The sequence below is a fragment of the Musca domestica genome, unplaced genomic scaffold (genome assembly GCF_030504385.1).
Source record: "Musca domestica strain aabys unplaced genomic scaffold, Musca_domestica.polishedcontigs.V.1.1 1, whole genome shotgun sequence".
Lineage (NCBI taxonomy): Eukaryota > Metazoa > Arthropoda > Insecta > Diptera > Muscidae > Musca > Musca domestica.
The window spans coordinates 33,586,314-33,601,640 of NW_026712114.1; the positions used below are offsets into that span (position 1 = coordinate 33,586,314).

The 15,327-nt window shown below is 34.8% G+C and overlaps 1 protein-coding gene across 1 annotated transcript in view; it reads right to left on the reverse strand.

Annotated features, from left to right (window-relative positions):
• Positions 1–14,595, reverse strand: part of LOC101897312 (disintegrin and metalloproteinase domain-containing protein adm-2) — a 211,898-nt gene extending 197,303 nt beyond the window's left edge. Inside the window, exon 1 of the mRNA XM_059121923.1 lies at positions 12,609–14,595. Coding sequence (XP_058977906.1) covers positions 12,609–12,846 — 238 coding nt within the window. The 5' untranslated portion in view covers positions 12,847–14,595. The remainder of the gene's footprint in view (positions 1–12,608) is intronic.
• Between the last annotated feature and the right edge of the window lie 732 nt (positions 14,596–15,327).

Genomic DNA, 15,327 nt, shown 5'->3' on the forward strand with positions numbered 1-15,327 from the left:
TTCCTATAGTCCCTATGATGGAGATTTTAGCCACATTATCCAAATCCAAAATTCAATTTCAAATTTTATATTTTAAACTCACCATAGACAAAACCCTTGTAGCAGTTCACCTTTTGGTGAAGGTTATATTTTGAAGAAAATTTCTGATAGACCTCTATGCATACGTTTGAAATGTCAGTAGCGGCTCTTCTATAATTTCGTTAAACTTCCAATGACCTTTTGTAAAATGTGGTATTTGTAGTGATATATTTCTATATTATTATACCCTCCACCTTGGAAAGGAGGGTATATTAACTTTGTCATTCCGTTTGTAACATTCCTAAATATTCGTCGTAGGACCCATAACGTATATATATTCATAATCAGCATAAAATTCTAAGACGATTTAACGATGGCCGTCTGGCTGTCTGTCTGTTGAAATCACGATACAGCCCACATTATTTGACGTAGAGCGTCAAAATTTAGCAGAATAATTTGTATTGTGCCTAGGATGGTTGGTATTGAAAATGAGATATATCGGTCCACGTTTTGGTATAGTCTCCATATAACGGTGCCACCCTATATTCGGTATTTTGATGATTTTTGCCACATTTTTTCATGGATTTGTCTGAAAATTGGTATTTGTAGGTCATAATGGGTCCTAGTTCATGCGCCGAAACATTGTTAGTATGGATTCATGCTTTGGTATAGTCCCCATATAACGGTACCTCCCGATATTCACACATTTTTCATGGATTTGTCTAAAAATTGTCTAAAAATTGCTATTTGTTAGTCATAATGGATTATAGCTCCGGTGGCGAAACTTTGCATGTATAGGCCCACGCTTTGGCATAGCCCCCATATAACGGTACCTCCCGATATTCGGTATTTTGATGATTTTTGCCACATTTTTTCATGGATTTGTCTAAAAATTGGTATTTGTTAGTCATAATGGGTTCTAGCTCCGGTGGGGAATCTTTGCATGTATAAGTCCACGTTTTGGTATAGCCCCCATATAACGGTACCACCCTATATTCGGTATTTTGATGATTTTTACCACATTTTTTCACGGATTTGTCTGAAAATTGGTATTTGTAGGTCATAATGGGTCCTAGTTCGTGCGCCGAAAAATTGTTTGTATAGGTCTACGCTTTGGTATAGCCTCCATATAACGGTACCTCCCGATATTCACACATTTTTCATGGATTTGTCTAAAAATTGTCTAAAAATTGCTATTTGTTAGTCATAATGGATTATAGCTCCGGTGGCGAAACTTTGCATGTATAGGCCCACGCTTTGGCATAGCCCCCATATAACGGTACCTCCCGATATTCGGTATTTTGATGATTTTTGCCACATTTTTTCATGGATTTGTCTAAAAATTGGTATTTGTTAGTCATAATGGGATCTAGCTCGGGTGGCGAATCTTTGCTTGTATAGGTCCACGTTTTGGTATAGCCCCCATATAACGGTACCACCCTATATTCGGTATTTTGATGATTTTTACCACATTTTTTCACGGATTTGTCTGAAAATTGGTATTTGTAGGTCATAATGGGTCCTAGTTCTTGCGCCGAAACATTGTTTGTATAGGTCCACGCTTTGGTATAGCCTCCATATAACGGTATCTTCCGATATTCGGTACTTTGATGGTTTTTGTCAGATTTTATCACGGATTTGTCTAAAAATCGGAATTTGTTGGTCATAATGAGTTCTAGCTCCGTTGGCGAAATATTGTATGTATAGGTCAACGCTTTTGTATAGCCCTATATAGCGGTACCTCCCGATATTCGGTATTTTGATGATTTTCGCCAAATTTTCCCACGAATATGTCTAAAAATTAGTATTTGTGGGTCATAATTAGTTCTAGTGTTTCCATTACCCTAAGGTGGAGGGTATTAAAAGTTCGGCCCGGACGAACTTAATGGTTTCTTACTTGTTTTTTTTTTTAATTTTTCGAATGTAATATAAAAACCCCGCCAATGATTTTCCTTTAATTTTACAACTATGAACCATATAATTCTAGCACGCAAAGAGATGATAAGATATTATTAAGGAATTCTAAAAGTGTGTAAATAAGAAATAGCATTGCGAACAATGTTGTAATCTTAATTGAGCTTTAATTTGCCAAATAATAAAAGTTTATGAATGAATAAAATAATTTTTTTTCAAGTTATTTTTTAAATTTTTGGTGGGCCTCTCCTACATGTGACACATGCATCTATTAACTGCTGATGGTATATATCTGCTGGCAAAATTGTCAGATTTTTTTTCTTACTTACTTTCAAGTTCATTTATTTTAAAGATTAATGCCTCAGTGGTTACTGCGGTGCAGTAATTAAAATGTCGCTCTCAATGAAAAACCACAACTAGCAACAAAACAAGGTCATGACGAATATCATCGCAAATGTGGCACAATTTATTTTTTAAAAATGAAAAAAAAAAACATAATATTTAACCTAATGATGTCTCTTTTTCAAATTTTTAGTTTCAAAATTCAAGCTTTGTTTGAGCATTTTTTGGATTTTATAAAATTCAAACTTAAAATCTAATTACCAGTTCATTTAGTTGGAAATAGTGTTTAGCGTGAATATTACCTGAAAGAGAAGGAAAAATAAACATTAAATCTATTATATAAAATAATATTATATTTCTTATAGAAAAAAAAAAAAAGAAAAAACAAGTAAAAAAACATTAAAACCTCCACCTCCACTTTGAAAACATTCCAAATTTGGGTAATGTATAAAATTTTATATAAAATTATCTGAATTCAAAGGTATTCCACTTTAAACTACAAATACCAGTTTAGATAATGCTTTTAAAATTTTCCAAAAACCATAAAAAGGGTGAGGCCGTTGAATGGAAAACGAAAACCTCTCTAGACAATTTTATACTGCAAGGATTGTAATACGCTAAATCTTCTTAAATACCAAATATGAAACAATTTCGTGGGCAAATGAGGTTAACATCATCATCATATCAAAACACCGGTTGGTATCGGTTCACATGCTCATAGGAATATGCGGACTTAAATTTTAAATGTTCTGCCGCCAGAGCTAGAACCTATTATGAACTGCGAATACCAATTTTTGACAAATCCGTGGAAAAATGTGGCCAAAATCACCAACACACCAAATATCGGGAGGTACGGTTAAATGGGACCTATACTAAAACGTGGACCTATATATACCATGTTCCGCCACCGAAGTTGGAACCCTTTACGAATTACAAATTCAAATTGTTAGACACTTTCGTGGAAAAATGTGGAAAAAATATCAAAATACCGAATATCGGAGAGTTCCTTATATGGAGGCTATGCCAAAACGTGGACCTATATATACCATGTTCCGCCACCGAAGCTGGAACCCTTTACGAACTACAAATTCAAATTGTTAGACAAATCCGTGAAAAAAATTGGTGAAAATCATCCAATACCGAATATCGGAAGGTACCGTTATATGGCGGCTATTCCAAAACGTGGACCGATATATCTCATTTTCAATACCAACACCATAATATTTAACTTTTTTTAATATTATTGAATAAAAGCAAAAAATGTCGGAAATGACATCAAATTTTAGAATAAGATTTTATTTTTTATTTTATTTTATGGCCTTCAAACGGCCAATGAAACCGTCACACCTGCCCGAATGTTGCTTTGCGATATTTTGGCCCATTCCCGGCGAAGCGCTTGCTTGAGGTGATCGACACTTAAGTATTTGTTATTGCCAACCTTGCTTTCTAAAACACTCCAGACACAATAGTCCAACGCATTGGTATCCGGAGATTTTGTGCGCTGGAAATGAAGCGAGGAACCTCATTTTGTAACCATTCTTGGGTGGCACGTGCAATTTTTTCATCTCATCCTGTGTATGAGGAAAAACATAAATCTTTAAAAATCCAAGTTTGGAAAACATTTATTTTTTTTTTTTTTCAAATTTGAAACCCAATATTTAAAATTTAAAACACACTTTTATTTTCTTTTAAAGAGAATCAATAGACCCCCGCCCCTCCGTCTGTTTCACATCTTTCTTAGAATCGATTTGGAAAACATTTAACAAAATAATACTTCTTAAGTGAAATTTGTGAAAGAGAAGATTGTCATCGTGATTTTTTTTTTTCAAATTTCCAGCAAACCTGTTTCGATTTCTTTATTTTCAGGCTATACGTTTTGTGTATAACAAATAGCCCTGAGGTGTTAAAAAAAAAACAAAGCAGAACATAATTGACTTCTCATGAGCGCAATAAAATCGCCGATAAGAAATTTCCCATGATTTTTGTTTATTGAATTTAAAAATGAGTTCGAAACAATAACAAATTCTTTAAATTGAACTTACATTAAATAATTGGAGCATTGACAAAAAAAGAAAATCAATAAACAAAAAACCTAAAGCGTGCAATAAATACCAGCAAAATGATAACAACGTGATGCCTGACCTAGTTTAGAGAATTTTGCTGATTCTTCTTTCACTTCATTTCATTTTTTATAGGATTTTGTATTCCAGAAACACACGCACACAAAGAATATCCATCGATCCGCACAATCAAAATCCAAACATTATCAAATTTCAATGAGTCTACTGGCAGAATATTAAGACAAAACGTGTAGCTTTAAGAAAAAAAAAAAAACAGTAAAAGTAAAACCATTAAATAAAGTTTAAGCGAAATACAAAATCGAAAACAAAAAAGCATTTAGCCAAGCTGATGATGCCGGCCATTCATCAATGAAATGGAAAACAGCTTCCATTATTCCCGAGCGTAACAAAAGCGAAAGTTATTCTTTTGTAATTATAAAGAAGCTACAATAACAACGGCATCTTTTAAGCATTTAATAATTTAACAAACCATTGGCGGGTCATCCGAAAGAGAGAGAGAGAGCGCGGAAGAGGAGGGCCAAAAAGCCATAACTTAAATTGTTTATTAACTATTGTTCGCAAAACTTTTCAAAATAAAATGTTTAGTGCTTTGAAAATTATTTCTTGTGGGAATTACTCTGTGCCGGCAGGAAAATATGTCAAGAAGTTTCGAAATTCTTAAGTAATGTGAATTTTATTTAATTTCTCAACAAAGAAAGCAGCAATTCTTGGACAATTAAATACTATTTTAGGAAATACGTAGGTTATTTATAATGCTTATGTTTATGTACGTAGGTTATTTATAATGCTTATGTTCGCGGAAGAAAGGAAATATGTAAGCAATGAGCGAAATTTAAGGAAAATAAATCCTACTTTTATTATTTTGCTTTTTGTTAATTTCGGAGGTACCGTCATATGGGGGCTATACGAAGACATGGACCTGCAAACGATTTTTTTTTTTTTGACATAGATTATAGTACCTATTAAAATCTTCCTATACGAAATTCGAAACGATTCCGGTGAATAATGTTGCTGAAATCATCAAAACGCCGAATATAAGGAGGTACCGTTATATGGGGGCTATACGAAGACGGTGACCTGCATAAATTTTTCTAATCGTAGGCTGTATTAACACTTAACAAACTTCAAATACAAAATTTGAAATAATTCCTGTCGGTAAAATCATGAAAATACCGAATATAGGGAGATACCGTTATATGAGGGCTATACGAAGACATGAGCCAGCACAGACAATTTTTTATCTTAGGCTGTAGTATCCATTACGAACTTCAAATACCAAATTTGAAACAATAATGTCGCTAAATTCATGAAAATACCGAATATCGGACAGTGCCGTTATATGGTGGCTATACGGAGACGTGGAACTAAACAGACAATGTTCTGTCATAGGCTGTAGTATCCATTTCGAACTTCAAATACCAAATTTGAAACAACTCCGGTGAATAATGTCGCTTAAATCATAAAAATACCGAATATCGGCAGGTACCATTATAGGGGGGCTATACAAAACCGTGGAACTGCACAGACAATTTTCTGTAATAGGCTGTAGTATCCATTACGAACTTCAAATATCAAATTTGAAACAATTCCAGTGAATAATGTCGCTAAAATCATCAAAGAACCGAATATCGGGAGGTACCGTTATATGGGGCTGTACGAAGGCGTGGACGTTCGAAAGCCAGAGTGATTTCCATAGACGGACATACAGATTAACGGATTTTATGCTGATCAAGAATATATATACTTTGTGGGGTCTAAAATATATATTTCGAGGTGTTACAAACGGAAGGGCAAACTTAGTATACCCTCCATACTACGGTGGAGACACGACTACAAAAGACTACAAAAGAAGATACGGGTATTGGCGTTTCGAAAGTTTACATCGAACAGTAACCAAAATTGGGGGCACGTTCCCCCTCATCCTCACTTTTGAAAACTTTTGAATTTAGATTGCTCGTAATCCGCACCAGACCTAAATCAGATGTAGATATTACCATGTGCCAAGTTGGATGAATATAGACCCCCGAAGAGTGTCTATATTATAAATAAATTAATATCGGACGCTATTTTCTCACTCTTCAAGGGTCTATATTCATCAAACTTGGCACATGGTAATATCTACATCTGATTTAGGTCTGGTGCGAACATGGACCGGATTGGCCCCAAAGAATTGGTAGACCTAAAATACTATCAATTGTGTCCCACATATTACGATGTGCCTAGTTTCGGGTATTTCCTTATCTCCAAATCAACCTTTTGTTTTTGTATAATTTTGAGCTTTAATGGGGAACGCACCAGAAAATGTGGACCGATATCTTCCAATTTCAAACTTAAACTGGGTACAATGTTTTTCGATGAGACACATCTGGCCGTATCGAGACAAGAAGTCCTTCCAAAGGTCTTCTATATGAAGAAGATCTTCAGAGAAGTCCTTCTCAAGGTCTTCCATAAAGAGATGACCTTCTGGAGGTCTTCTATACAAAGAAGATCATCTAGACGTCTTCTATGGAGAAGACGGACTTCAATGTAGGTACAACCTTCAAGAAGACTTCTATACACAAAAGACCTGCATGAGGTCTTCTAAGACCTTCAGAAGACCGCCTAGATGCCTTCTATAAGGTTTTTTGTACGGAGAAGAACTCTAGAGGTCTCTAAAAGAGTCTTCATTAAAAGAGATCATCTATAGGTCTCCTTTTGTACAAGGAGCGGCTCGAGGACGAAATCTTCTAAAGAACACCTATCAGGGGCCGCCTTTTAAAAGGTAATTTATGAAGCCTCCTAAGGAAAATGACAATACGCAGATGGGCAAGAGAAACTAATATTCCAGAGGTTTTCTGTATACAGAAGGTCTTAGGGGGGTTTTCTACGCACCTCTAGGGATATTCAAATACTGAAGATTTCTTCTAAGACCTTCAGAAGACCGCCTAGATGTCTTCTATAAGGTTTTTTTGTACAGAGAAGATCTCTAGAGGTCTCTAAAAGAGACCTTATTCATGTATTCTAACTTTTTTCCACAAAAGACGGGTTTCAAGCATCTTCATTAAAAGAGATCATCTATAGGTCTCCTTTTGTACGAGGAGCGGCTCGAAGACGAAGTCTTTTAAAGAATACCTATCAGGGACCGGCCTTTTAAAAGGTTATATATAAAGCCTCCTAAGGAAAATGACAATTCGCAAATGGGCAAGAGAAACTAATATTCCAGAGGTTTTCTGTATACAGAAGGTCTTAGGGGGGTTTTCTACGCACCTCTAGGGATCTTCAAATACCGAAGATTTTCTTCATGCTTCTTTCCACTTTTTCTGATGCAAAGCATACAGATGATTATCTAGGCGTTCTTTACATTAATGGCTTTCTTACCAAAACAAATTCTAGGTGTTTTCTAAGCACAAAAAGTCTAGTCTAGGTCTCATATGCTCAGAACATTTTCGAGAGGTCTTCTGTACACAGGAGAACTTCAACAACAAGTGTTCAATGCACAAAATGCCTTGATGAGGTCTTTTATAAACAAAGGTATGCGGACGGAAATTTTTCGGGATAACTTTTTAATACATAAATCCTTCTACAGGTTTCTTAGAATCTCTTTGAAACATAAATAATTTATACTGCGTGTCACATTCCAGATATCTACTCTTTTTTACCCATTCCGCCATTATTTATTCCATAATGGCTTGTTTCTAAACTTATTTTTCTTTACTACCACACCCTATGTTTGAAGAGAAACCTCCAAGATTTTTGCAACAACTTTTATTCACACCACAAAAAAACAAACAACAACTAAAACCAACAATAGCTTTAAGATTAAAATTCATTAACAACAAGAACGGCAGCTACAACAAAGCAGAGCATGTCATGAGACAAGTATTGCTACCTACATCCAAAAAAATAACGATCTGAACATGAATTAAATTAACCTTGAAAATTGAATCTAAATAACAAAAAAATTAAAGAAATATAAACCAGTTTTGCAATATTACTCTGACACCAACCACCACAAAAAAAATACACCAACGAAAAATCCAAAGCTCCCATGTAATTTAAGGAAATAAATTGAAAATAAGAAAAAAATGATCAGGAAATCGAGGGGGAAATAAAATTTGTCAAACAGGAAGAGCATAAAAAAATCGAATATGAAAACGGATCACCATAGTTTGAAATAAAATATTCTGATTCCCCAAATCTCAGCGTTTCACAATCGCATTTCTTAAGGTTAAACCCTTTTTTTAGGTCTACCCAAAAAAATTCCTTTGGAATTCCTTGGTGTATTTGAAAAGAAAAAGATACGACAAGAATTTGTCTTTTTCATTGCCCTTTTTAAGTGTTGGTTCAAGTGTTATGTGGCTTTCAATCTCAAGTGTTTGAGAGATTTGAGGTCTCATAACGTTGCCCGTGATACAAAACTCACCCCGCCCCTTCCCAACCCCCTTGTTTACGCATCCGCCATCCAGTTATTGTTTAATTCGAAGAAGGCCTTTATCAAGGATAAAACCCATTTTTATTTGTTTTCTTTCTTCATTCATTCACTGCTGTCTCAAAATCAAATTTTAACTACATTGGCATTGAAGAGGATTTCCAAACAATTGAAAGTGATTTTTGTCTGGCGGCGGTCCTTTTTCAAAATGGTCCTTTCGAACAAATCCAAAATCATTGCCCATAGAATTAACTTGGTTGAAAGACAGTTTTATGGTGGTTGTTTATTTATTTGGGGGGCGAGGGGTTAAATTTTCAAATTTCAAGTGTAAAAGTTTGCACACTCCACTCCATTCGAGTTTAGTTTTCAAAACAGATCAGAACATAACAATAATTGTTATGCTTGTAAAAGAAACACAAAGTATGAGAAACGGATATGGATACAAAAGTTTTACATAAATGGCGAACGTGATGGTAGTCCATTTTGAAGATGTAAATTACCGAAGACATGTTTTTAGATTTTTTAAATTTAATTTTAGTTAATTAAAAATATTGTATTGTCTTCAAGAGGTCGGTATTATGCCCAGATATTTTAGGTATTACCTGTCCAGGTTAATATTAGGTGTGTCTGGTTACCCTAAAATTTGTAACAATTGTTACAAATTGTTACTGGAAGTCGTCTGTTAACCCAAAAGTTCTGCAAAAGAGAGCGGTTGGAGTAAGATATATTGACAGTTCTTTCAGTGAGAGTTTGCAAATTCTTGCTGGAAAAATTTCTTCTTGCAATCACTTGCAACTCTTCTTCTTCTCATTCATCGAGATTCAATCAGATGTTTTCTATTGTTTGTTTATTTATTTTTGTGCTTTCAATTTGAAATTTTTTTTTGGAATTACCAAGACTAATAGTTTTTGGAGAAAAACTTTACAAAATGTGAAAAACGTAAATGTTAATATGTAATAAGAAAATAAAAGACTATTTCCAACATTTTTATTTAAAAAACTTGTAAAATTAGTATTGCTTCCTTTGTTTTAATTCTCCTTATGGGGGACAAATTGGTTTGTTTTGATTTGATAAGCTGATTAGTTGCAAGCTTCTGCAGGAATACCGTCTGTTTACTTTTCGCATTTTCCTTGCAAAAGAGAATAAAACTACCTTACTCTCTCAGAAAGAAGTTACTGGACAATTCCTGCAGGAAAAGTAACCAGACACACCTATTATGTTTTCTGATTTTATTTGTTTTGTGGGATGAGCTTAGTTATCTGAAAATGTCGAACTAAAACTGATAAAAATATATCAAAGAGTGACTTTTCTGTTAATTTGAAAACGTCCATAGTTTCCTACAAAAGAAGGACCGATATTACTAGTCCTTCGAACTCATTCAAGTTTCGTAGAAACTATTATAATGCCCTCTGTTTGGACTAAATCGAATAGTCTCCTCGAGAGCAAGACAGATAGATTCCAAATTACATGAAACGGATTTCGTCCGAAGAGACATGTGGTCTAAAACTGTTATTTACTTATAAAAAAAGAAAATCAATGTTTTTAATGTATGTGATACCCTACAACACTACAATATCTTGAAGGCGCCCTTATGTCCAATTTCGTTTTGAAATAATGTCATAGAGCCCTGTCCTGGTGTTACTCTTAGGTTGTTGGGCATTTTGCACACCGTCGAGTTGTTAGGTAATCCCAATGGTCATCCAAATTGCTACACTTCTTCCCCGTCCTGAACTCTCTTCTCAATTGGTTTTCAATTGTGACCTGTAGAACGATTGTTTACAAGCGTACAAAGCATTTTTGGTGAAATTTTCCAGTGGTGAACTGCCGAATTTGGCTTTCTCCGATAAGAAAACATTCGTTGTCCAGCAGTTTCTAAACAACCAAATTGATCGTGTTTACTTGCCAAAGAGGTCAGCTGAAAATGTACACCTTCGATTGGCCACCAGAACTCAAGCGCCGGCCATGGTGTGGGCCGCTATAACAACTGATGGTCGCTCTCCGCTCGTATTAATCGACCGTGGCATCTGAATAAATGCCGAATATTATCGCCAAAATATTCTGGAGGGTGTATTAAAGCCCTGGGCCTGCAAACAGTTTGGCCGCAGACCTTGGACATTCCAACAGGACTCAGCACCATCGCACTCAGCACGCGCCACCAAGAATTTTTACAAAATGAGGTTCCTCGCTTCATTTCCAGCGCACAATGGCCACCAAAATCTCCGGATACCAATTCGTTGGACTATTGTGTCTGGAGTATTTTGGAAAGCAAGGTTGGCACTAAAAAATACCAAAGTGTCGATCACCTCAAGCAAGCGCTTCGCCGTGAATGGACCAAAATACCGCAGAGCATCATTCGAGCAGCGTTTGACGGTTTCATTGGCCGTTTGAAGGCCATAATTCGTGCCAAAGGTGACCAATTCGAACAAATCTAAAATTATTCTAAAATTTAATGCTATTTCCGACATTTTTTGCTTTCATTCAATAAAAAAAAAAAAAAAATGTAAAAAATATGGCGCTTGACTTTGTTGCAGTTTTTTTATCTCACCCTGTATATACATATGTATCATCTGATTTGGTGTTTACGTAACTCAAATTCGTAATACGCATTCGACAACAATGACATTTGGTACCAGATATCTTATAAAACTCGGAAATACCTTTGCCTAATTTTATCGGATAGGATTTGGATATAGCTCCCATATATATCCTTAATCCGATTTCAGTTTTATTTTGCACATAATAGCTAATATCAGCCCATATGGAGTAAATTTCAGGACATACATTTTCATTTGGTGCAACTCGGCTCCGATATATCTATATTTTTAATATAATCCTTCTCGAAGTGATATCATGCACTCTATAGCAATGTTATTTGGTATAAAAGAATAAAATGTCTCCTTCAAATTTAGTGAAAATCGATTCAGAATTGGATGTGCCTCCCTTATATAAGTTCCCTCCGAAACCAAACTATGACTACTCTAAAACCAAATGTTGATAGGTGGTAAGATCTCCTTCAAATAAATTCTTGTTACGGAAGCTCTACTAAATATGCATAGTGGTGTAGGGTATCATATAGTCGGCCCCGCCCGACTTTTGACTTTTCCTTACTGGTTTTTAATTATTTGTGTATTTACAATAGGATTATATTTTTATAAATCCTGTTGTAAATACACAAATCAGTTATGAAAACTTTGTTTTAATGCTGTAAAATTTGGCAAGGTAAATTACGGAAAATGCTGATATGGGTATGCGTATTTGAAATGACTTTACCTTCTTAATTTTACCATGCAATAGACAAGGAAAAACGAATATTTTACTATCCCATGTCTAATTATTCATTACCTTGGAATTTTGCAATTCGCACAGGCTAACTTGGATCCCATTTTGTATAAAATGTTCTTCAGTCATATTCATTCTAATCCTTAAAATCATCTCGTTAGGAGATAAAGGCAATCCTATATTCCAAATCTTGTTTTCGTAACATTCATTATTAATAGAAGTACCTACCTATTTGTTCTGATAAGACCCCGCGGGAAGACACAAGTTGAAGACAAATAAAATTCCCATCTCCATTAAAAAAAAAAAAAACAATCCAAAGAAAAATGCATTGAATTCCAAAAGAAATTGCAACACATCAGTCACATCACTTCACTCATGGTGCAAAAATACACACACAGATAGAGAGCTTCTTTGTTGAGGTGTGTGCATGTGTTTGAAAAAACACATTGAAGATGTTCTTTGCTTGTTTGTTTCTTTTTTAACCCCTTTAACATTTCTCAAAGAGAAACACACACAAAGTAACATAACTCGGGTACATGTACCTAATAATGCCACTTAAAACTCACCTTTTGACTGGGTATCCGTTTTAACATTTACTGTTGTTGTTGTTGTTGATGATGATATTGGAGTTGCTGCAGCATCCATTGACATTGGCAGACATATGCTGGCAATTGCAAATGCACAAAGGAAGTAAATAAATCCATGGCGTACAGCGGAAACTGGAGAGGAGAGTTGGCGAAAACAACAAAGAGGTCGTCGTCGTTGTTGTTGCGGTTGACGATGGGGCCTTAGCAGAGAAGGCATTTTGCTAAACAAATGCACCAGCACGAACTTTTGCAAATTATTATATTTTGGTTTTCAAACAAAGGTATTTCCTTGGATGATGGTGTTGTTGCTATTTTTCTCGTTACTGCTGTCGTTAATAACAAACATATGTTTTGTCTTTGCTCTGCCAATGTTTAACGACGACGATAGAGCCAGCAAAACAACATTTGCATTTGTTTACTCTCGACAGATAGCAGCAGAAGCAGTAGTTGTTGTTTTCGTTTTGTTGTAGTAGCAATGTTTAGTTAACATAGAACGAGAGAAAACATGGAAATAGAGCAGGGCTATCTCTGTCATAACAGGAAAGAGAGCTTCAATATGACATCACACTTCCTGTGGTGAGAAAACAGCCGTTGTTTCATCAATTGTTGGGAGAGAGTGTCAACAACATTTGTTGAAGAGCGGCGGCAGCAACAGCAGCAGTTAAAGGATGAGCACCAACCAACAATGTTTTGCAATTGACATTTGTTGTTATAGGTGGTTGGTGTTGTTGTGGTTTTTATTGTTATTGGAAAATGGAAATCGTTGATGTTATTCTTCTCTGCCAGGATTTTTGGTTGGTTGCTGAACAACAAAACACGACTTGTTTTTGGCAAGTCGTTGGTTGCAGTGCAAAAGAAAATTGCAATTTCAAGGTTACGCTGAAATAACAGCAGCAGCAACAACAACAACAAGGCTATTTTTTAAAACACTGACAAACAGACAAACAAATGTTAATTCCACTGCTGCTGAATCATTTGCTTGGATTGTCTGTCTATGAAACGGGGTGTGGTGCAATTGAGTTGTTATTGTTGTTTTTTTTCTGTTTTTAGAATTTGATTTCAAAATTAGGCAGCTTTTGTTTTGTATAAGAAACTTTTTTCCGAAGCCTATTATTCTCTGCTATGTTGTTGCCATAGAAATGCCTTGCACATACACTCAAGACGCTTCACACATCATAACATTAAGCACTGAACTTTTTTGTTGTTGTTTTCTTTTCGGGTAGGGGAGAGAATGCCTTGTAGTGGGGGACCCCAATCAGCCTGCCGCCTTTGCTCTGTGAATGATTTCTTATTTTGGCATTTCTTGCTTACAACTCGTTCCACCAGTTTTGTTTTCAGGCGTTCCTTTTTCTCATTTTGTTTTATTTTTATACTATTATTTCTTTCGGCCTATGCTGTTGGCCAAAAAAAAAAACGAACGAACGAAAAAACACTTTGTTATTTATTAAAGCAACAACAAAAAAATTAATTTCTTCTCTTGATTCTCTTTTTCACGTTTTGTATTAACACTACAAAGCAGATACACTCTTTGCTCAATTCTTTTTTTACAAATTTAATTTTTACGTTACGCTCACTTTGTTGTTATTTAGCTTCTGCCTCTTCTTCTTTTTCTACCTCTACCTCTTAATTTTATTTTGTTTTAATAATTCTTGAGATTTCAATTAACTTTTCATAACACATCGATTATTTGGTATGCGAATTGATTACGTTTTCGGGGACATTACGTTTTCGTTGTCGTTTTGTTATTTCTTTTTTTTAGCAACTACTTCTATTTACTCTAATTTAAAGTGAAAAAACAGCACTCGCGTAATATTCTTTTTTATTGTTGTGAGTCTCGCAAGACAACAAAACAAACAAACAATCAATTCAATCACAAAAACACTACTCTAAGCTAAAACTTTTCTTTCATCGTTAATTCACTCACGCGTTCTTTTGGATTTCGAAACGTACGAAACCGCTCGATTGCGCTGCTGTTGATAAACTAACCATAAATCGAGGGAATTGTGTGTTGTTCTCTCTCTTTCTCATTTGCTCTTTGTCTCTCATTCCCCAACAATTTCAAGTGGTTGCACAGTTGCATAGAATGACGCCTAAACTGGGAAGCACAATAAAGGCGTCTAATCAAGGCGTTTCAACACAGAATTCTTATGGGAAAAAATTGTAATAAGAAAAAGTAAATAAACAATAAGTTAAAAATGCTAATTAGAGTTAATAATAAATAAGAAACATATCACTAACATAATTTTAATAAAATTCTACAATCAAAAAAGAGCAAAAGGAAATATTTTGTTTTTCTATTTTTTTTTTAATTTAAATTCCCGATGTACATTTCTAATATGTAAACTATGTTTCATAGCTTTAATTTAAATATGAAAATTAAATTAATTTGAAATAAATTTAAAATATAACCTATAAAAGGAATATTAATAAAAAACGTCCTTTGTTTAAAAGGAAGGAAACATTTTATCTTCATATTAATTTTATTTATTCTTGTTTTTCTTCCTCTCTCAGCAACAGCCGATGTGGTGAATTGCTGATGTCTGCCTTATTGGCAAAGTATCGTTCAGTTAGTGTAACACGTATCGTCTTAAGTAATTAGTAATGCTAGGGTAGCATACAAATTGTACGTTATGTTAAAAATATTTATAAAGCTAACTAATATTACTAAAAATGCATTAATAAGAAACTGAATTTATGA